Source organism: Podarcis raffonei, chromosome 1 (genome assembly GCF_027172205.1).
Source record: "Podarcis raffonei isolate rPodRaf1 chromosome 1, rPodRaf1.pri, whole genome shotgun sequence".
In the NCBI taxonomy this organism is placed as follows: Eukaryota; Metazoa; Chordata; class Lepidosauria; order Squamata; family Lacertidae; genus Podarcis; species Podarcis raffonei.
Window position 1 is genome coordinate 92,975,373 of NC_070602.1, and position 24,242 is coordinate 92,999,614.

General features: G+C 39.9%; 2 protein-coding genes and 1 long non-coding RNA gene across 8 annotated transcripts in view; all 3 read right to left on the reverse strand.

Annotated features, from left to right (window-relative positions):
* Nucleotides 1-3,989, reverse strand: part of SLC12A8 (solute carrier family 12 member 8) — a 63,926-nt gene extending 59,937 nt beyond the window's left edge. The window contains exon 1 of one of the 3 annotated variants that reach the window (XR_008332332.1): nt 3,823-3,989. The gene's annotated coding sequence lies outside the window, so the exon portion shown is untranslated. Of the gene's footprint in view, nt 1-3,032; nt 3,112-3,822 lie in introns of those variants that run through there. The other 2 variants (XM_053404407.1, XM_053404417.1) reach the window with 2 other exon arrangements.
* Nucleotides 3,990-5,648: 1,659 nt separating this feature from the next.
* LOC128421516 (uncharacterized) lies at nt 5,649-7,457 on the reverse strand. Its single transcript, XR_008332333.1, has 2 exons — nt 5,791-7,457; nt 5,649-5,755 (listed from the first exon to the last, which is right to left on the reverse strand). It is a non-coding gene; the product is annotated as an uncharacterized LOC128421516 (long non-coding RNA).
* A 4,857-nt stretch (nt 7,458-12,314) lies between these two features.
* Nucleotides 12,315-24,242, reverse strand: part of ZNF148 (zinc finger protein 148) — a 34,415-nt gene continuing 22,487 nt past the window's right edge. For all 4 annotated transcript variants that reach the window (XM_053404461.1, XM_053404471.1, XM_053404450.1 and 1 more), the window contains 2 exons: nt 21,050-21,168; nt 12,315-20,076 (listed from right to left, as the gene is read on the reverse strand). In XM_053404461.1, coding sequence (XP_053260436.1) covers nt 18,472-20,076; nt 21,050-21,168 — 1,724 coding nt within the window. In that variant the 3' untranslated portion in view covers nt 12,315-18,471. The remainder of the gene's footprint in view (nt 20,077-21,049; nt 21,169-24,242) is intronic.

Below are 24,242 nucleotides of genomic sequence, written 5' to 3' on the forward strand. Positions count from 1 at the left end.
TTACCTTTACCTTTATAAAAAATGATTAAAAATGTGTTTTATAAGGAACCAGTTGGTGTTAAAGAAGAGGGTATCAACATGGTAAAGAAAAGACAAAAACATTTAGTTTGAGGGGCAGGTTCAAACGTTAAAAGACACCAAAGACTGTATCTCCCTGAAGAATGTGAAAAATGACACCAGACAAACCATAAGACCCCTTAATGAAGAGATCAAAAACCCATTTTCCATATTCAACTAGATTTAGCCAAACAGTAAGGTGCAGCATTTGGATGTCACATTAAACTACAGTTCAGCTGTTATCATTGTTGTCATATTTATAGCCCACCTTCTCCTCCAAGAAGCTCAAGGTTGAATACATGGCTCTCCCCCTCCCCATTTTATCCTCGCCTGTCAGATAGGTTAGGCTGACAGACTGTGACTTGCCCCAGCAAAGTCACCTAGTTTGCTTCATGGCTGACTGTGGAATTGAACCCAGGTTTCCAAAGGCTCTAGGGACGCGGGTGGTGCTGTAGTCTAAACCACTGAGCCTCTTGGGCTTGCCAATCAGAAGGTCGGCAGTTCGAATCCCCGCGACAGGGTGAGCTCCCGTTGCTTGGTCCCAGCTCCTGTCCGGGAATCAGCATGTTTTTATGTGTTTTATTTAAAATGCATGTCTGTGTTATTTGTGGGGCCTGCCTGGTGTTTTTACATGAGTAGAATGTGTGCTTTTATTTAAAATGCATCTCTGGGTTATTTATGGGGGAAAGGAATTTGTTCTTTTTCTTTCTTTCTTCCAAAATATAGTCCGGCCCTCCACAAGGTCTGAGAGACAGTGGACTGGCCCCCTGCTGAAAACGTTTGCTGACCCCTGTCCTAAAACATGGATTGTTGTTTCAAAATGCTGCACTAACTCATTCTTCTCTTCTACCACTAACCAGAGCATCCACTAACCAGAGCATAACTGAACTCAATGGGACTTACCGTATTTCTGAGTATACATGTATAGTATACATGTATAACAGTTGAGCTGTTAATTCCATACAGCTAAAATGATTGTGCCCAAATTATATCCATAGCAGATTCTGTGGCTTTTAGCATGCAAATATAGACTGAGTCTAAATCACATCTCTCCAAGACTAGTTGAGCCTTTTCTGTTCATTTAGCAACACCAAAATTTCTGCTTTTGCACCTTAGGATATTTTGTCAATAAACACAAAACTAAGGAAGCTCTCTAAGCTGAAATCATTGCTTTCAACAGATGGCTGGTTTATAAAAACAAAAAGGTTAATATATTTCTCGCCGTATGTACATGTGGTCTCACTGACTTCCGATGGGGCTCCCTTTCCTATTAGAGAGGTTCCTATTGGCTGTGCTATGTAAAGTGATCCAAGATCTCACATTTAAATAAAAGCCTTAACCAACATCTCACCTCATATCTTTAAAACACCTTATTTTTAGTACTCAAGGGGGAAACAATGTTTTAAAAAGTGAAAATGCATTACAGCAAATAAAACCTAATGCAGAACCTGTAAGTACACAAACATTCGTTTTACTGAGGTACCATAACTTCCCAGGCAGCCTCCATTTTCAAGTAAAGCCAGGGTAATAGGAGTAGAGATTACACCATTAATGAAAGTCTCCTTTAGTATTATCTTATCGTGGCTTTTCTTTAATACTAAGCACTACAAGAGAACATCGTAAGCTGACCTGCTGCATTGTAAGTCTTGAATATTTTATAAATAAAGTCTGGGTATCTCTCTTGAATAATATCACCAATCAATGAATAGGACTTGATCCATTGATCCAGAGCAGCTGCTCACACAAAGAAAAAGTCCATGATCTCCAATGAGTCTCTCATCATCTCCATCTGTAGCCCTTTGCACCACATCCCACATCATCTCTAAAGTTCTCCAAACCTTCGGAACTGGCTTTATTTTTGGGGTGGGGAAAGCAGAGGGTTACAGAGAAATGTATTTGTATGTTGCTGTACACAGGGGCGAATCTAGGCTTTATTTCATCCAGGTCAAAGACCCAGTTTGGCACCCCTCTATGCACATTTGCATACCTACACACACAGGCTGGGAGCCTCAATAGTGCCACTCTGGGGGCTTGACCCAGAGCAAAAAACCTGGCTAGCCCACTGTAGCTCTGGCTCTGGCTGCTCACACCAGAGAGGGGACACGGATGTGTCTTCACCCAATGCAGATTACAGTACAGTGGTACCTCGGGTTAAGTACTTAATTCGTTCCGAAGGTCCGTTCTTAACCTGAAACACCACTTTAGCTATTGGGGCCTCCTGCTGCTGCTGCGCCGCTGGAGCATGATTTCTGTTCTCATCCTGAAGCAAAGTTCTTAACCTGAAACACTATTTCTGGGTTAGCAGAGTCTGTAACCTGAAGCATATGTAACCTGAGGTACCACTGTACTTGATTGATTTCCTGGTGCCTGCAACCCAGACCACAAACTCCTATCCCCTAAAGCTGTCATCTGCGCATGTGCGAGGACTGTCCCAAATGTGAGCACCTCAGCTTAACTACTATGCAAATTTGGCCTACGTTTAAAAAAACAAGGAAGGGAGCTTGTCTGAGGGAAAGTGCATCAAAAAGCAACATTTCTACAACATACCTATGGACTAGGATGAGCACACCAGCAGTGGGAACACATTGGAGCTGGACTAAAGCTTAAAGCGCACACGGCCTCTGCCTTTGCTGCCTCGTTCCACGCATTTTTCACTCAATTTAGCAGGGATTCACTACTTGTTCTTTCCCCCGCTTTTCCCGCGGGGCTCCTGCGTCAGTAATGGCCGAAATCAAGTATCTCCCCCCACCCGAAAAAATATTCCTGAATCTTTATGCTAAGCAAAGTGCCGCACGTTGAAATGCTGTCCTCGTTCACGCAGCTGTTCCCAAGCTCTGGAACCCTGCCTAAGAGGTGAGGGGCGCCGGCCGCACCTCGTTTGGCATGCCATCACCTTGACTCGTGTGATATTTTCTTATAACCCGCCCCCCCATTAATGAAATCCTCTTTTTCCAATGCAACTTTTAAATACATACTTTAAACATAGCATTATGCCAATAAATATGCAGTTCCAAAATAGGAAAGGGCATAACGAGGCTTTGGTACGCTTTGAGCGAGGAAGAAGGCTCCACTAACTGCTGCGGGTGTTTGAGCGCGACAGGCGCCGCGATGGGGAAGGGCGGGAAACGCTGGGGTCTCGTCCACGCGCCTTTTGACTCCCGAGAGGAGTCCTTGGGGCGCGTGCAGGCGGGGCTCATTTGGGCGGGTTTCCCTCCCGAGCTGACGAGGCCTGCTTCGCGCCCGGGCCTGCCCACACTTCCACGTTCACGGGGCCCCGCCGTAGGAGTTTCCCGGATCCGGGAGGCACCTGTTGCGACCGCCGCCTCAGCTGCCTGCTTGCTTTCTCACGGCATCCGGGCGGGGCCGCTTGCAGCCTGCTCGTGAACTGGAGAAAACCTGCTGCTTCGTGCCCCTTGCGAGCGCCGCCCCGCCGTCGGTGAAAAACAGTATGATAGCGGCTGCCGGGCTCTTTCAGGGCGACTCCTGGTTAGCCTCCTCATTTTGCCCCGGATCCTTTGGACTGCTGGAATTCAGCCTGAATTCGCGCAGCTTCGAGAGCACAAAGTCTCAGGCATCTCTAAGAATGTTCCCTGTCAGAAACCCGGGAGAGCAGCTGCCAGTCAGTGTAGACATTAGTGAGCTGCCTGAGGATCTCCCCAATGCCTCCTGAGGGTGCGCTCTTGCGCGCGCGCTCTCTTACACAGACACCTTGCAGCAAAGCGTTGCTTGAATTTATCCAGCCTGGGGGATCCGCTGGATACTTACCTTGTTTCTTCTCGGCCTCCAAGAGCGAAGGATGCAGCTCCCCCCTCCGCCCCCGCCGCCTTCCAGTCAGAACCTTTGCGATCAAGTCTTACTGGACAGCTGGGACGGACAAGCCACCCAGGTGCCACGTGGGCCGGACTGGGGGTGGCTGGGTGCAGGACAGGAAGGGATATTCCCACGTCAGGATGTTTGCTTTTCTTTTGGCCCTCCCACCTTTCGGGCTTTACAAAAAGGGTTTTAACTGAGTCGTTTGTTCTTGAGAATGCGAGGGCGATAGCACACCCTCTCACCGGTGACATTATAGATCAGGATTTCTGGTGCGCCTGGATGTGTGCACATCTTGCTGGTTGCATCAGTTTTATTTGTGGGTGAAAAGTGTTGTGTATTGAGTCAAAGGATTTTATATCTGTATTATTATTGTCTGTATTTGCATTAGGGTAAAGTAACTGCCTTTTGGTTCCAGAGGGTACAGCTACTATTGGTTCATTTAAGCTGCTGTATTTGGATCCTCTGTCTTATTGGTTTCCTCCAAAAGGCAGGACTGTGATTGCCTGATATTGTTCCCTCCAAAATGTATCCTTTCTAGCTAGTTCCCTGTCCCTATAAATGTAGCTCTCCCCTCCTCAGTTCTCAGTCTTGTTTGCTTTAATAAAGAAGTGTTACTACAGAACTGTCTCCAGCATATTATGTCAAGAGAGCTGAAATCACAAACCCCACGTCACAACAAAAAGGCTGCCCTCTAACTTTGGAATGAGGTTTTAGATATTTCGATAATCCTTTATATATAGGTCCGTGAGGACAGAAAGCAACCCAGCCAGGGGTGTGTGGTATAAATAATAAAATTGTTGTTGTTGTTACCAATTCTACTACAGTACTACTACTTTTAAAAGGGGACAAAAAGCCTTACTCCAGAAACAGGCTTTCGGTGGGATTTTTGGAGCTCTCAAATCACACACACACAAATATAATACTGTACTAAATACACAAGGCACTTTGTGTTCCTATGTTTTTCCCACATTTATAGAAAAATAATATTGGAGCACAATTAATTACCCAGCTGGTTTTTAAACCACATACATCCTCTTAGCATTTACAATTCTTCTGTGGAAAAGAGAGGAAAAACTACTAAAATTAGCTCTGACCCCTGAAGCTTCCTCTTCATAAGAGGCCTGTCACAGTCGTTTATATTTAGTAGTTTTCTTCTCCTGTCTTAGCATAGCTTAATTTTTTTTTAAGTAGGAAGGGAAATCAAGCGACGCAAGTGTCATATGTTGAATGAGCAAGAGTGCATGACAACACAGCCAGATGAACTGGTTTATCAAGGCTAAACCAAAGAAAATACACAAAATCAACAGGATTCTGGCAAGCAGTACTTTAAAAAAATGCTTCCTTTCATAATACATTGCATATTTGTTTTGGTGCACAAATACCAGAAATATGAGATGAATGCCTCCCAATAGGGTTAGCTGCTTCCTAACAGAACCATATTTTTGTCCAAGGTCTAACAAATATTTTGTATTGCTGATGGTAGAATCAGGAGAGCATTTTCCATATTATAGTGCAAAGAGTCGTGGAAGAGAGAACATTTTATAGGTCATCCTATGGTGCATTCTCATCTGGTAACTTCCTGAGCTCTATACATCTGAAGTCCCATTGAGTTCAGGCAAGCGGGTACCGTATATGCTTGGAGCCAAAGAGACCCAAGTTGCAGGAGGTCTCCAAGTGAAGTTTCACCATAGACAGTGCTTTTTGCTCATAATGCACATGAAGTGCTTTGACTGTATATAAAAAGTATTTTTACATTTACATTTGTTCATTTTTTCTTTCTAGAAAGATTCATGAGTCTAGGTTGTAAAACCCAATTTGGGCAGTGTAGCTTGGATGTGTGGTGGTTTACTAATGGGTTACCATCATTCTGCAAACCAGCACTTCACTGAATAATAATTCTGGGGAACCTAACAAGAAGACAGCAAGTGTAATTTGTGGCTAGGAAATGCCGCAGCTGAACTATATAACAACATGCAATATTTTTAGGCCTCAAGTTGCCACAGCAACAGCCAAGCGGACTTGCCAAATCAGTGGGAACTTTCACAATAAGGTAACTGTTCCACAGGATCGTAGTCTTTGGCTGGTGAAAATGTAAGGCATGCAAAGACCGTCCATTTTATTCCTGTGCTGTAAAAAACATCAAAATTCATAAATTGTCAAAATGGAGGGAAAAAACTGAACTATGATCTTCAGCAGGGAAAGAACAATTTTAGTGTGTCATTAAAAGATAAGCTATAGCTCAAAGTGAAAATGTAGCCCACTCAGACACTTAAATGTTCCTTTAAGGCAGGCTTCCTCAAAGGCTCTCCAGATATTATGGCCTAAAACTCCCATGATCCCAAGCTAGCAGGACCAGTGGTCAGGCATGATGGGAATTGTAGTGTCAAAACATCTGGAGTGCCAAGTTTGAGGAATCCTGCTTTAAGGCTTTTTTCAAGGAGCCTTCAAAGCGTACTTTTATCCTAGTGGTATCTGTAATGGATTTGAATTGGTTTTATGTATGTTGGAGGGTTTAAGTTGTGTATGTGTGTATTGGTTTTTAATTGTATTTATATATGCAGATGTTTTAGCTGTTTTTAGTTTTATGTATGTTTCTAGCACTTTGGGATGCCTCATGAGTAGTTATTCTTAATTGAATTATTTTTTATTATTCTATGAAAACTTCCATGTTTCTAATTAACCTTTAATAACACGCAACATTTATATGAATCTGATGTGTGCCAGATGTAGAATATTGCCTCTGTCACTACTGCTCATTTGCTAGCCCCTCTTAGCCAAATTCCCACCACTGGTAAAGGCTGCTGGGCCTTTTCTTTGCTCTTGTCACTGGTCACACGCTTTGAGAGGGCAGATGAACAGGCAGTGACAGCAAGGAAAAGGAGCAGGAAACAGCAGGAAGCCAAGCCAAGCATGAGAAAGTACAGCCTGCACTAAAAGCGAATGGGCTTGAAGGAACACAGCCTAGTAACCTGGGCAAAAAGCAGGTAGCTCCTGTGCACATCATGAAGGCTTTGCACCTGATGCACCCTGGAGGCAGACCCTTCCAGTGGGAGCAATCCAGAAGCCTGTGATTTATGGAGGCAAGTCAGAGGGGAATTTATCTGGTTCAGACCGACTTTATGTCCACTATATGCAATGGGTGCGATGGAGAAGATGACTTACTGCCAGCCTGCAGCCAGTGTGGATCAGCCCAGCTGGTTGAGCAGAATGTACCCTTTGATGAAAACTTTTATCATGGCCCTTAAATCAGCAGAGTAGGCCAAGGGCCATGTCAGAGTGGGCTAGGAACTAGTGTAAAGTTAAAGGGACCTCTGACTGTTAGGTCCAGTCGCGGACGACTCTGGGGTTGCGGCGCTCATCTCGCTTTATTGACCGAGGGAGCCGGCGTACAGCTTCTGGGTCATGTGGCCAGCATGCCTAAGCCACTTCTGGCGAACCAGAGCAGCGCACGGAAACGCCATTTACCTTCCCACCGGAGCAGTACCTATTTATCTACTTGCACTTTGACGTGCTTTCAAACTGCTAGGTTGGCAGGAGCTGGGACCGAGCAACGGGAGCTCACCCCGTCATGGGGATTCGAACTGCCAACCTTCTGATCGGCAAGCCCTTCTACTTGCACTTCGTGCTTTTGAACTGCTAGGTTGGCAGGAGGTGGGACCGAGCAACAGGAGCTCACCCCGTCGTGGGGATTCGAACTGCCAACCTTCTGATCGGCAAGCCCTAGGCTCTGTGATTTAGAACTAGTGTAGAAGCAAAACAAAAAAGGGGGGGGGAAGGATCCTCTGCAGATGTGTCATGCAAGAAGCCAATGAAGCAAAACAGAAGGCCCTGGCAGGGAATCACTTCACTAAAAGACTAGTTTTGTGTAGAAATTTCATGTGATCTTACTGGGAATGTTCCTAGTTGTCTTTTGTTAGCTGTAGAAAACATTTCATCCCGGGACACAGGGAATCACAGCTCATCGAGGGAATGGTGTGGGGTGAACACAAGCTTTGGCTGTGGTATGTAACATTCTAATCACACACTTCACATCTGAGTAGATGAACTGTCAGTGGTAAAAGATTTAGTGGGGAATTTGCTTTTTGCACTGCAAATGAGATTGTTGTTATGCTTGAAGAAGAGAACAGGGTAAATATTCAAACACAAACGGATTAATTTAGTCTGTGTTTTATTTATCCATTTGGGCAATGCATAATCCACTTGTCAGCCAAATGAATCCCAGATTGGGAATGTGTGGTTTGATAGTGATTGTGGTGGCAGTGGTTGTTTTAGAACTTGATGACTTCCCAGCATCAGGGGGTGGAGGAATAAATATTTTAGGCTTTTAACTTTTGTGTATTTATGGTGGCAGAGAAAATAAGAATCCAATTAGCAGAATATGTGAATATGGCACACAGGCAAGAGTAGATCTGCATGACCTTATCAACACCAATGCAATTCTAATTGTCTAGAGCACTGGTCTTCAGCCTGGGGGTTGGGACTCAATTGTGGGTTGCAAAAGGAGCACTACCACCATGCAAGTATGTGGAGAAAGCTTAAGAAATGGGTGCCTAAGTGCATGCTTGGGTTAAATGTGGTTCCTGGGTCTGGAAAGGTTGAAGATACCTGGTCTATAGCATTGGCTAAGTAATAGCATACTGGAGACATTCAGTCTGGGATGGCAAAAGATACCATTGTTTTCACATGACAGCCATGTATCAGGGACTGGAGCAAAATATTGTTAGCATAAATGTGGTAATTTTTTCACCCTAGAGGGAAAAAGCTACATACCCCCATAGAGACTGAAATAGGCAGTGATACTTTGCTATTTGCATATTCTGACAAAGATGATCCAAAGGAGGAGGAATCCAAGATAGGTATACATATAATGCTTTGTAAGGAAACAGAAAACTTTTCAAACAATTCACTGCTTCAGAAAAATCTGGAAAAAAAGTGGTTTTAATATTAAGTTGCCTTTTACAAGTGACAATCACAATGGAATACTAATATTCTTCCTTGCAATCCCATAGACATCATCAGTCTACTGTCTTCCTAAAATAGGTAAGGTAATAAAAGGTCTGCCTCATCAATGAGATATGACAACAATCCAGGACCTATTTGCTTCATTTGCAGCTCTTGGGGCTAAATATGCCCTATAATGTCAGCAAGAATGGGAATACCATCAATATTCATTTGGCAATCAGACCTGCCCGCTCTACCTCATAAGGAGCTGAAGCTCTTGGAAATACAGTAGTAGAAATGGTTATATCAAGCATTCTAGTTCACAGTGATGTCAAGTTTGGACCTGCATTCAACACACAAGCCTTGACTGTAATTAAGATGGCATAGAACCAGGATTTACAGGTACCTGTTCATTACAGCAGTGAAATAAACATGGGCAGGGAGGGGAAACAGACAAACAGCTATACTAGATATGATTGAAACTAATGGCATTTATAGGAAACATTGGGCATAGTATGCATTGTGAATTGAGTGTCCCACATACCAAATTAATTCTCAAGCTACAAGGCGCACAAAATCCATTTTACACATATTTTAAATAAGAGCAGATTTCTGAGAATATGCATTTGCACTTTGGACATTGTACCATTTGTACTTTTAAATTAAAATTCCCCTGCATTAGGTTATATACCAGTAATATAGGACCTGCAAATCTTGAAGAGGACACCAATTTTAAAAGCAGCAGGGATTACAAGGAGCCTAGAAGTTAGACCAGGATTGTGATTCCTGGCAGAGACAGTCCTAGTTAAGAAGATCAGGGTGGCCTAACATGTGGCCCAAGGGTGGCATGTGGCCCTTGAGGCCTTTTTTTGGCAGCCCTCAGCAACATTTGTGCTGCCTTGCCAAAGCTGGCTAAGTGAGGTGCTGGGCTTTGGAAAGGTGTGAGATCTCTGACAGAGTCCTAGAGTCTTCCTATCTCCTTACCAAAGCCGAGTTAGCACTTTCCCAGCTTTCAGAAGGAAATGGGAGGGCTCTAGGACCCTGCCAGAGCCTTGGGCCTCCTTCCCCAAGCCCGGTAAATGGCGTGGCTTTTGGAAAGCAGCATGACGAGTGGAGTGAGGCATCAAAATTTGACTTCACTCCCAGCCCCAGCCCCCCCACCTGCATGACAAGGCAGTGTGTGGCCCACAGGTTCTGTGTCAAAGTACTCCAGCGTACCCTCTGGGTATAGATGGTGCTTGGCTCAGCAGGCTAGAAAACAAACTTATTTCGATATCTAGGTGTAAATGAAACCCTCTTGGAAATATCATATGGAGGCAGTGAAATTAAAGGCACAGGAAATCACAGGGACATTGATGAAATTCTATAACAATAAGGGAAGGCAGGTTATTGCTACCAAATATCTTTAGGGTAGGTTCAAAGTGTTTACCCAGATGCTCTATGACATTGAAATCTGGAGCTCTGATTTGAACTCCATTAAAGTTTTGGAAACTGTGCAAAATACTTTTCTTCCAGAAGCCATACTCTCTATCCATCAGAAATATCAGCAGTTCTTCATTGTACATAATCTGGGTAGCCAACAATTAAGGCAAGAGTGGACTGTGCTCGCTCAGTTAAAGTATGCTAAAAGAATGCTACCATGCCTATTGAGTGTTTTCCTGATCTGTGCTATATGGAACCAGATGATAACCAACCACAATGCAGCTTGCCAATGTTTTACATTAACATTATTTTCTAGAACTGAGCTCTGCTTTGACTTTGAATATGTATCAACCAATGGATTGGCTCTTTTGGATAGAATCCAGAGGATACCTGCAACTAATTAGAAACACTGCATTTCCCCCTTGGGTATCCACTCTTGAGAACAGAGCGTTTTAGAGCTAGTTGTCTGATCAAACTTTCACCAGCTTCCTTAAGAAATGCCATTATTGAGCTGTTTCCAAGTGATGCCCACTGCAGTCTTGGATGGCTGCAACAAGGTCTCGTATGCAGAAAGACTTTGAATTGATAGTCAACCACATGTAGAAGACATACCCTTTATCTGTTAGCCTGCCCCCTTTATACAGACACCCAAGAGATCGCTTGCTGAAACCTTTGCTTTCACAAGCAAGCAGGTGCAGCCCTGCAAAAATGGTCGTTTCTTTTGAGAATACTTTCGTAACACAGAGAGTGGCCCTGGCTGCCTTGAAGTTGACGGCCATTCATTTTCACTCATTTCTACATGTATAGCTTGCTGAAATGACAGATTTAGTAAAGAAGTAAAAATGTATATTGGTAGTGTGATACATAAGCACCATCCCAATCCATTCTGCCAATGCAAGCCCATTAGAGATGAAAATTTGGTAGTTTGTTCGCCTTCAGTTCTTCCTCCTTATCCAATGTAGAATTGGCCTTTTAAGTAATGAAACTGAGGTGTTAGCCATAGACATTTTAATGCAAAATGAATATACCTTATATAAATTGTAATGTGCATAAACAGTTCAAAGCTAGAGATGCCCTTTGAATACCCAGAGACTAATCATTGGCTTATATCAAGAATGAAGCTGAATCTTCTGCTACATAAGAAATGTATGCATTCTTCAAATGTTGTAACTAAATTATCATGAAAAATCTCTTGTGAGCCTTAATTCATAATGCAGAGTTCTGTATTTTTATTTTCCAGGAGCCAGAGCACACTGAGATTTCAGCCATTGCTTATACATTTAATAAGTTTTTTTTAAAAAACAAACCTGTCTTCATGTACATTTTTCAATAGTTACTATAAACTCCAAATAAATTAACCATAAAGAAAAAGGTCAAAAAGTAGCAAATTGCACTCTGTTTCTTAAACAGATAAATCCCATTATTATTTGGGCAGAACTCCCTTTCCAGTATTGCAAAGGTCTTTGGGTACATGAAATAACACCCCTGTGCAGTAATGGGCATTGTTGCATGAAAATTATATTGGCTTTTTGTGTTTTTCTGCATCTCCCATACCTGCCATTTGAAACTCTTTCCAATACTAAGATCTTAACTTTGATTCTGTGAGAAGGCAGTGGATCTTGTTGAGCTCCACCTACACAACTCAGTGCTTGTGCCACTGTAGCTGAAGCATGGCACTGCTTGGAAATACAAATGTGGCTCAAACGCACAGACCCCGTAAGCCCAGAACATTCAGATCTATAGAAAAGGGGAGCAAAACAATAATGGTCTGTGAAATCCTTTTCAGTCCCAAAGGACATAAGCCCCTGAACAATAGAAGGAACCATTCCATCCATTCCTATGACTTTCAGTTCACAAAATTTGTGAACCAAACTACTGGCCATATGACATGAACTGTGAGATCCAGGACTGAAGATGGCACTTTCTGGTCCAAAATACATAGAGGTATTGGCTGTGAGTACAGAAAGGTACGTGCATCTTCCCTAGAGTGCAAGTATCCACACAGCAATTTCTCAATGTATCTCACAAAAACCATTAAATGTTCTTATGTAGTGTCCATACACAACTACCACACAAACACATTATCATCACAATATTCCTGATTCCTCAGGAATCCTGCATTACCTAATTTATTTCAAATACAAAATAATTACACACATTCATACTTTCAAGTTTCATACAAAAGCATCTATATTACTTATACACATTTTTAAATTAATGAAACTGGGAATTTAATTGCTTTTTTTTAAAAAAACCCAACACTCACAGTAAAATGGACAGATCGCTTGTATTTTTTAAAGTAATACTGTATGACCACTGAAATCTCCTTTACTGATATTATAGGGGATTTTATGAACTGAAAGGCAAAGAAGGCGTATGGATGCTGGGGGGGGAGGGGGGAATACCGTATCAGAAAATGAATTCCAGCAGCATTCTTCTATTCTTTCTCTGGCCCTAATATTTTTTTAAAGTTGTGTATAAGTCCTGGATTTTCTACCAAACATAAAATTTGTGGACTCATTTGCAAATCACACAATGTATCCTTAAAAAAAGAGCAGATCATCAGGTTTATTTGAATACCAAGGTCCTTTTCCTGACATTGTTAAAATAAAGATAAAACTTACAGAGACAGAATCCAGTATAATTAGTTTCCAACAATAAAATCTCCTTGAACACTGTTGCAAAATTCCTTCTACTGAAATGCTTCGCTACAATAATAAAAAGCATACATTACATATAAAAAGATACCAGTGTACTAAAAGTGACAGAAGTGAACTAGCAAATCCTTCAAAGCACATATTATATAAATGACTAGCATTTAAAAACATTTCTTCCTATAAAATGTAGGTCATATACATTTATAAATCGGCGATCTTTCCCCACCAAAGCAATGATAGTTTTCAAATAATTATGTTGCTCTGTACAGTCCGAAAGCATTGTTCAAACTTTTTGACTTGGTTTTGTTTTGCTTGAATTCCGGATAAAGCTCATCTCAGCAGCTGATAAATCCCTATGGCAAAATTATATCAAAATCAACCATGACTCAGTGTTCAACTGCAATGTGAATTATGAACAAGAACCACTTTTTGTATCACGTGAACCTGATTCATACCAAAACCATACTGGGATTTAAGGATTTAAAATTAAATTTCAAACTTATTCAATTGGTGTGGAAACTGGAAGAGCAAATCCTTATCCTTCCTTCAAAAATAAGGACACTAACTCATCTTGCAGAAGCGCATCTGAGCCATTAGTTTCATCATGAATGTGTGCACAGGTGCAGATCTAAGGCCTGCTCTCCCTGAAACTCAGATTGTGCTATGTAAACAATGTTATATACTACAAACCAAAAAACAGTTGAATTTATTGATTAAAAACAATTAAGAATATCCATTAACTTAATCAAAGCTATTAACTCCCCAAACAGTTTTTGGAACTTTCCTTATGCTACTTGCAAAGTTAGCACTGTTAGGCATTATTGCTTACATACAGTACATCATATGCCTCCTGATATAAAGCAGTACTGTGATCTGTTTATATACAAGGTTCTTTTTTCCTTTTTTTAAAACAAGCTGTAAAAACATTACATACTTTACAGACAATACAAATTCCCACATTTGTACTCAAGTCTAACAAATGGAATGCATAACATTAATAAAACATCATAAAGGAAGACTGACAGTAAGTCCTTGATTGTCAAGACACATTTATATTTTATATATAAACTCTAACTGTGCAGAATCAAAGATTCAATCATAGGTACATCCTTATTTGATAACTCATATTTACAGAACAATATTGCATAAAAAAATAAAATAAACATTTACACTTTTTTGTCTTTTACCTTTCCATTCACTGGGAAAAAGAAAGCAAGAAACTACTTTGAGAAAGGTTTGCTTGCTTCGGTTTGTGTTCGCTACCAGACTATCTCTCTCTTAAATTATTATTGAAACAATGATTTTATACAAGTATAGCAAAAGCAACTAGAAAATTTCCCTGAAACAAAGTTGTTTGGAAATAATGAAAGTTATTTTTTTAAAACATAATGGTTTTCATTCATTGCAATACTTTCACAGGACATGTTTTTTTGTTTTGCAAAAGGAGTACTTAAATGTCCTACATATACCTAACAAACATGCACTTAACATAAAAGGAAAGCATCTCCAAAAGTTACAAGGCTTCTGTTGAGCAGAATTTAAGAAAACATAAAAATAGTTTGTTTTATTATGAATAATAACTGGAAAACTTACATTTGAATTTTTACCAACCAAAATACCCAGATCACTAACACATTTCTGCCTTCTAAAGCTTTGAACTATATTCTAATAGCTACTCTCCTGCAACTTGCAAAAGAGTCCAATGTCAACCCAACAAAATTTTAGGTTGGAATTTTACAAATACAAAGCAAGTTAATACTGAAATACTCAAACAGGCTGATCCTGGATCCATTTTAGATCCGTTTCAAATATTTACGAAATATGATACACACATCATAAAAATTAATCTAAAGAAACATGGAATATGCTGTATGTATCCAAGTGGAATTTTTTCAGGAAACAAGCCAGAAACTTGGAAATGAAATCAAACAGCTATACTAAAAATTCAGTAATTCACTAGTGACTTGAAAACCCATGTTTAAAATCACAAAATAAATAAGCAAACAAAAGCAGGCATATGACATTACAATGTATTTCATTCATTTTGACAACTGTGGTTTAGTTTGCAGTATTTGTACATAGGTTCTGCAATATGCTTGTTAAAGTTATAGTCATACTTTCATAAGACCTTGACTACACGACTTTACACCACTGAAGAAAAACAAGGAGAAATTATATTGTGTAGGGATTAGCATCCTCATTAATAATAATAAAACGTTCAAGCTTTCACTGTACTTTCTCTGAACTGCTCCTTCTCTCAAAAACCTTGTCCACCTACAATAGCTGGGAGTCTGTAATAATTCTCTTAAACTAATTTCAGAAAAGGCATATAAATGAAAAACAAATCCTTCTAAACTTTTCTTCAGAAATAGAGTACACTGCAGTACATGATGCGGTTTCTCTTCTGATAAATGGATAGATCATCTTTGATCAATTGTTTACTCTGAATAACTAAGACAAAGAGAAGGATAAGGAGCTACTTCAGCTTTAAGCCCAAAAGTCAGTTCCTTCATTAACTTGCTTTATATTCAAAGTAAAAGGAACAGGAAATTAGTGTTAAAAGGGACACTCAGGCCCAGCAGTCACCCAAAAGACAAGCCATTAAAAATTGAGAAAATTAAGCAGCACGTTTGCACTGAAGTCTAGTTTCAAAGAGTTTAAGTTAATTGAATCCAAACATAACATTGAGCTTAACAGGACTGTAGAACCATAGCAGAGATTTCCTAAATACACTTTAAAAAGCATTATTAAGAAAGTATTTCTATTAACACTGTCTCCTAGCATGTATATAATAGGTTTGTATTATAACTGACGAGGCTTGAGATATATCTGTGTCATTTTTTCTTCTTCTAAAACGCAACTTAGGAACAGGTTTTTACATGATTCCCGTGGGCACCCTCAAGAGCCACAGATGGAGGTTCGGCTCTTTATATTCCATCGCTTGCCAATGCTTCTCCTCAGCTACAGCCTCTCATGTTCCCAGTAAGTCCCTCTAAAAATGCTGGAATGCTATAAAACAGCACTCCCTCAATACAGTGCAAAGAGCAGCCACCAGAAGGGTAAATATGGAACTGCTTGGCCATGCACATTTGGATCCTAGCCATAGTTCCTTCCATTCCTCTCTGCTCACTTTTTCATAATGGACACTTTCACAGAAGCATCCCCTTGTCTTCTCACTGTAGGGATTATATTCAACTTGCACCCCTCCATTCACAGATGGCTCTTTGATGAAGTCGGTGCTTCAATGAATGAAGAAAGGGAAGGTCGTTTCACTTATTTCATCTGAGTCCCCTCTGCCCCCCACTAATCTCCTCCAGAGGGTTGGGATCCCTTTGGAACAGCGTGGGAGGAGGACACGAGGGTTGCGAGAGAAAGGGGAGTTTGCAAAAAATTGCCTTCCTCGCCCTTCCATTCATGGAAAGCTCTCCTGGAACAAAGAAACTCCCATGAGAGGGACACAAGATACAACCCATAGCCTTTACACCCTGACCTTATTGTCTTGCCATATCTACATACACACACAGACTCTTAGCCATTCCCTCTAGATACTAAATGTGTACAACTCTCACTTGCCAGTCCTGTTTACTTCTCTGAACCACAACTGAATGTTAATTGTACAAATAGTGGTGCACTCAAACACTGGGCCACAAATGCTTAATTAAATTAAAATATGTTATGTACTAGCTGTGCTGGTGTGGGGCAGGAGACAAACTAAAAAGACCTAAAAAGTTCCATTATTTAGAAGTTTTCATGTGTGCTTATTTTGACTCAGTACCACGGTTGCATTTACTTACTGTACTATGAAATAAATCCTTGGACAACTTAGGCAGAGTAATGGGATATAACAACACCGTCCTGTAAAATTAACCTGTTTGTGACCTATAGGAATAAACAAGGCATTTCATAACATATGCGTCTTGGCTTCTGCAGTAGCTGCCTATGACTTTCACGTAGATTCTAAAATGGGTCCGAAATTGCACAGGTGAAACAAAGGAGAACTGTGGCAATAAAAATTAGGAGTACCGTTTTAATTAAAACAAGGTTTTTCTCTGGGAATTGAAATTTTGCTTTCCTTAAATTTTTTGAATGAAGGAGGTATTGTTAGGGCTATCTTTGAGAGGTGGTGAGCAGGCCTGAAGCTGTAAAATAATACATGCACCCATCTCCCCTGCCTAAATGTTGAGTATGGTTTTTTTTGGGGGGGATGTATCTGCATTCCTGTCACTCAGCCTTTAGGTAAAACACTGCCCGCAATATTACCTTAAAGCAGCCCATATAATGAATGTACAATATAATGAAAATAAAAGCTTTAGTTTTAAAAATGATTATTATCCTGACATTTATGTTAAGTCGAAGCACAGTATACAGAACTAATCATTGCACCACACAGTGTAACTCAAGACAGTCTACTATTAAAACAACCACAGGGGATAGGGATAAACTTTGCAGTTAATTTATTTGTGAAATGCAGCAAAAGTTTGACCATTTATCTTTTGGTCACTGTTCTCAGTCACCAGCTCTAGTTAGTAAAACTGCAATGAAACTGTTCATTAAGATAACTCTTCTGTTGTTATGTAAGGTGATAATGATGCAGCCACATCAAACCTAAAGGTCTAAAATAGTTTTATTTTTGAGAAAGAAAGAAAAATGGAAAAGAATCTAAGTGCTCTAACGTTAATTATTGCAGATTTGTAGGCTGAAGTACAATTTAAACTCTTAAAACCTGGAGTTCACCATTCATATAAACATTATGGAAATGGGAATGTCATCTACAAAGCATTTTAGTTCAATCCTAACCATCTTGATACCTGTCATTTGGAGATAAAAACATAAAGAGTCATGTTTACCTTCAAAGGTACAAAGAAATATGCAATACTTCAGGAATGAAGCAAATGCATTAATAGTAAGTATTTTCCTTTTAAAGTACTTTTAATTGAATCAAACATTTAAATAGGGGAGTGCATCTAGAAAACATAATTACCTTTCTCTAAGTGTTGTAAAAGGAAATTCAAAGAAACCAAGAAGGAATATTATGTGTATTACTTTTTAAGAGTTGATAAAATGGATTTCCCCCCAGAATGCACTATAGTTGTCTAGCCATCATCTCCTGACATTAAAACTTTTAAGTTCATATTATCTGTACAGTCTATATTCATGTTCCCTGCTGAAGTGCAATGGCTTGACTAACTAACCAGGAAATTCCAAAATGAATAATCTCATAATTATCATTCTCTCCAAAATAATCAATGTTACCAAACTAAGAAATTATTACAGGAGAGACATCTTATCTGGGTTTTTTGGTTTCTTTTGTCTTGTATAAAATCTCAGCATAGCAAGCTCCTGATCTCCAGCAAGCAAATAACCATCTGCCTTTTCAGTGGACACCCACATATAAGGCAATTCAAAAAGAATGGTGACTAACCACACACACAAAAAGCAGTTGCCAATACTCTGTACCGGCTTACTTTTCTGTTGTAACCCAAGGCCTTCAATTTGTATAGGACTGACTCCATCTTAAACAGAAGATGCTCGCTCTTGACAGACCCATGCTAAAGTGCCCGTGTTATTTCTACAGATTTTCTTAGCCAAATGTCTGGCCTGTTGTGGCATCAGGTGAAGAGTTCATCCCAGCTCGAGCATCATTTACATTCACCAAAGGGAATTCTGGGAATTCGGCGCTTGTCCCTGGTCCCCGCAGGTTCACCTGCCCATTAGCAGTGTTAAACTGAGATGATATTCCAGCTCTTGTTCCATGGTACTGAGCCCTGAACGGTTGCTCAAAGGAACTTATTTGATATGCTTGGTGGACAGGCTGTGCTTCTGCCTTCTTCTGAGAAGTAACTTGATCCAGAAAGTCCTGGGTAGAGGATGAGGAAGAATGATTTGGCTCGTCACCTGAAAAGGGAAAAGAGTGCTGGGAATCGCCAACAATAAGTCCAAAGTGAGACTTGTCTGGAGTTGTTCTTAATGGAGAGTTCATTCCTGATCGAAAACTGTTGACCGGTATAGATGCATAGACCTGCTTGTCTATAGAAGAGAACGCTGGTTGCCCTGCAAGAGTCTGGTTGTCACTCACAAAATTAAGGCTTGGGTTGTTCAAATAGGCATCATTTTGGCTAGTTCTATCCAAAGCTTGCTGAAGAAACTTGGAATATTCCTGTAACATACTGGCTTTATCGGATGAGGAACCTTGAGAGCTTGTTGCAACATTCTCAGTTTGTGTGACTTCTGACACCTCGGAAGAATTGATTGATATACTAGAGGTCACTTCTGTATCAGCCACATTAAAAGCTATTTCATGCTGGCCATTAGCTTTATGGGAATAATGGTCTAAGAGAGTCTGAAGTACCTCATCTGGAATGACATTTTTGTCATGGTTGCCTTTAATCTCCACATTCAGCCCCGATGTATCCAGTATTGAGGCTGTGCTACCTTCATCTATGACACTGGCCACAGCAGCCTGTGTGACTGAAGGCTGAGAGGCAATGGTGCCTACATTCAAGGCATATTCTCTGCTATTACTATTAGCTGCTTGGAGATACCGCCTCTTCTTTAAAAACTGCATTGCATCATCATAGTTTGTGCTGCTGTGTACAGGTTTACTGGGGCCTTCCTGCAAAGTATCAACTTGGTCAATGTCAGCATTGCCTTCAGAGTCCAACAGGCCTTGTTTATCCACAAGATCAAAGGGATACTTAGAAACCTTGCTGTCTTCGTAAGACGCTAAAGATGAAATGGTCTGACTTTGCTCTAGTGGCTGTTTTAGGCTCCTCTTACTGTTAACTTTTTTGAGCACCAGTTTAGGTGGGTGTATTTCTCCAGAATTTGCTTCCTGTAGGTGCCCTCCACTGACGGAAGAATGTGGTAACTCCACTGCATATTCAGCCACCATATACTCATCCTTGATCTTAGCGCTGCCAGCATACAAAGGCAAAAAATCATTCTTATCTTTCTTATGCTCAGATTTATCTGCCCCGCTTTCTTTATCTAGCCCAGAAGACTTCAATTTCTCGGTTTTTTGCCTTTTCTTCTTTGGCAAAGAGCTGTCCTTCAAAGGCATTGGGAAGCCTTGATCATCATCAGGAGTCAAAAGGCCAATTTTGGTGGCACTTCTGTTGGGTTTCTTGTCACGGTTTTCATGGCACATACGTTTGTGTTTCAACACCCGGTCAGTCCTTGAGAAGAACTGCAGAGGACATTTTTGGTTAGAGAAAATCCATGCAGCCTTTTGGTCAATTCACATTTTTTCACATGATAAAGTCCTTCTAAGTCAGGGTGGGGGACATTTTTCAGCCTGAGGGTCCTATTCTCTCATGGAGAATGCTCTGGGGTGGCATGGCCAAGGCCAGAGGCAAACAAGGGGGAACATCAATGGATGTGATTCTTAGCTTTCTATAGTAGGCCACATTCCAGCCACACAAAAACTGTAAGTTTCCACACCTACCCACCCCACCATCTACGCAAGCAAGAGGCAATATCATAGTTCAGGGGCAAATTTCAGTCAGGCAAAAGCTCAAATATGGCTGATGTGGAGAGATGGTTGGTGAAGTAAGAGTCCTGAGGGAGAACTAGAGAGGGCTGAAGGGGTCAAATTTGGACCCAGAGCCTGAGGTTCTCCAACCCTGTCATAAGTGATTTTGGGAATTAAAAAATGGTCACATGTCACAAAGTGAGAACGTTACCATGTCAGAAGATGTGAGAGTCAATATTAATATTCAAACAAACCCAACCCTTTGTTCTTGATCTATATGAGCCTACTGCAGTACATAAGGGCCCCTCCTGCCACTTCACATACCTGCAACTGTGGGAAAGGTAAGACAAAAGGACAGAAACCTAAATGACCCCTCCAATTAGCATTAATTTGTTTCAAAGTATCTGTCCTTATTAATTCTGCATATTTTAGATAACTAAAAACTTAAGTTTCTCAATGGGTAAATGTTCTTTTCATACTGGAGAGCCATAATTTCTTTCATATATATCTATAAAATCAAGTTTTTTAAAAAATTGCTTTTAATTAAATCCACAATGAAATGTATGGTATTTAGAAGACAATCCAAAGTGCCCTCTTACCTCAAAGTTTTGAAACTTGGAATCACAATTGTCACGATATTGTAAAAACAGATTCCCTTAAACACCCTTCTTTCTCCTTCTCAAATTACCTGCAAGCAGTATTCACACTGATAAGGCTTCTCTCCACTGTGAGTTCTCTTGTGCCTTTCCATGTGATATTTCTGTATAAATCTCATGCCACATTCATCACATCGAAATGGTTTCTCACCTAAGAATAAAAATGAAAAGAGGAAGTACTGTTTAAGAAAAAAAGGAGAAGACAGAGAGTCTCATACCTCTCCCCACCATGCTATTATTTAGGTTTACTTAACAAAAACCTTACAAAGTATTGCTTTGATCAGCTAGATGTAAACAAAATATAGGTCTGACCACACACCAGTATTTTTTCATATGGCTCATCACTACAAACATGTTAAAAGAATCACACAAATATTGAGTAGAGGTGGAAGAGAATCAAATTAAAAAATAAACTAGCCCATCAAAAAAGAATGTCCCAACATTCAGAGCTAGAGGAAAACAAATAAAACAATAAATTTCCATTTTCATTCCAGTATTTTATTCATTATTATTTATTGTATTTTTATCTCACCGTTTCCCCAAGGAGCTGATGTACATGGTTCTCTCACTCCTCATTTAATCAACAACCCTGTGAAGTAGGTTAATCTGAGAGGCAGTGAGGGGCCCAAGATCACCCAGTGAGCTTTATGGTCAAGTGGGGATTTGATCCTTGGTCACCCAGGTTCTAGTCTAACACTGTAACACACTAGCCCCAATAAGTTGCCTGTATGTACTAGTAAAGTGAAAAAGACTGAATGTAAAAGCTCCTCATATTGACAAAAAGGTTGTGTTTATGAAGAGAATTAATTTTCTATGCCCTTGTGTTTAACTTGTCTCAGTTTTTTCAGACCAGCAACAGGCATGTTCACATAAAGTGCTATTATTTAATATCACATTTTTTTAGCATCCTTATAACAAGATAAAATAACTAAAACTGGAATAGCAAGTTGCTGACTTATAGCAATAAATATCCTGATCCTTTATTTAGTTATCCGAAGGTGTATAACAGAATCATAGAACGGTAGAGTTGGAAGGGACCACAAGGGTCATGTAGTCGAAGCCCCTGTGATGCAGGAATCTTTTGCCCAACGTGGTCTCAAACCCACGACCCTGAGATTAAGCGTCTTATGCTCTACCGAATGAGGTATCTGCTGGTTCCTTAGCCCTCCCCAGGGATAAAAGTATCATCTGGCTAGTGCACTGACAGATTTACACACAGTATACCATGGATCTCCCTGAACCTGCTTTCTACTCCTGGGGGAAAAGCAAATAGGAATCTTATGCACAGGTGAACGAGGTAAAAAGTTCGTACTGTGTAAAGAAATAAAGAATGGCCAAAGAATAAAAGACACAACAGAGGTGAAGCAACTCTAAAAAGATACAGTATATGCCAAAAGATAGACCTCATGTATTACTCTGTATTTGATTACTTTGTATTGAATTGCTTCGTATTCAAGGCAGCGATGAACTAGAGAATATTAAGGCTCCTCGCTTTTACAAAGACTAAAAAAAGACTGAAAAGCTAAAAATAGCTAATTAAAATTCAGAGTTGAATCATTCTGACAAAATATTTATTTATAAAAGCAATGAATTTTTATAAAGACTCAGACTATTTGTTATTTAATATCATAGATGGTTCCATAATTTTGTTTCAAAGACAAGTAGCGCTTAATATTTGTTTTCCATGTTAATAAATAAAACAATATCATTTTTTATAATTTCCTTTCCCTTTATCTATTTTTTTCCTTTTACACAAAACTGCTGTATTATCTTAGCTCATTGTATTAGTTTAATCCACTACACAGTTATGTTAAGATTCTTTGTATTGAAGCCAATTTGTCTCATTGATTTAATGACTAAGCTGACTTAAATCCAAGCATTTCAGTTCCCCAGGGGATACAATTTTCTGTTGGAAAGTAAAAAAATAATGTTGTATCTTGTCCACCCTAGCCTCTGACTCAGTCTGAAGCAAAACTTCAAGTCTTTGCCCTATCTTTCTTATCTCCTATACTATATATACTTGGAGTCACAACATTATATATTTCATGTTCTCAAACCTAACTGGCAAGCAGTACCACCCACACAGTTATAAAAAGATACACAGATCCAACTTATATATATATATATATATGTATGAAACATTAAACTGATAATTACTTTAGATGAAGTAGGTGTAGCCAAATGACAAATAAGAAACATACTACCAAACTCATAGGCTCAGTTCAGACTAAAAATTAAACCATGGTTTGTTTAGCTTAACTCTGGTTTGTCTGTGCATGGTTTCTTTAAGGTCAAGAAACTAGGATTGGTAATGTGGGTTTTTTGTAATAGCTGAACTCAGTATTTTGGTTTCCCGTGTAACTCCATTCTTGCTGCCTGACTACAGAGTCAAGAGGGAAGAATTGCTCAAAAAAGAAATAGCTCACATAGCTAAGAGACTCTTGCCACCACTTTAACAGACCTCAGTTTGGCTACAGGCTCCTTTGCTTGCCTACTAACCAAACAAGCTAGCCATCACAGCTCGGCTGCCTAACTGCAACAGCCCTGCAAGGGTGGCAGGTACACCAGTGCCACAGGTACCACACCCCAACAATCTTAATGAAATGTATGCAGAGCAGATAACCAAGCCAGTCTCCAGTCAATTCACATACATTCAGTGCAAGCCTGTGGAACTAAGTACACAGAAGGCATTCTAGAAATATTATCCTATTTTTAAAGTGAAGTATGCAAAATTATTCTCAGAAAATGGCATATAGTTAAATATTTTCCAAAAACAGCTTTCTTTGCACAAACTTTTCCATGGCTAAAACGGCATTGCTTCATAAAATTAGTAATATAACGAATAGATGTAATACCAGTCAAACTGGCAAGTTTATATTCTATTAATAATTGTGTAGTATAGTAAAGAAAGGTTTTGTAGATTATGTATTAAAACAGTAATATTACTTTCAATATCTGATTTATTTCATTCCTGCCCATTTATTTTTTGCATTGTTTCTGAATGTATTATGGGTTGTACTTAAATAAGCCATGTTGTTTGTATATGGATTTCCACTTGTGCAACAGAACCTCTCCTCCCACTCCTTCTCCCGTGCCCCCCCTTATTTGTTTTGGGGTTCAATAAGCGCAAAATACACAGACGTCAATTGTGAAACAGGGTTATATTTTTAAAAAATATATATTTATTAGTCACTTTTTCAAAAATGAACTCAACCTGACTTACAA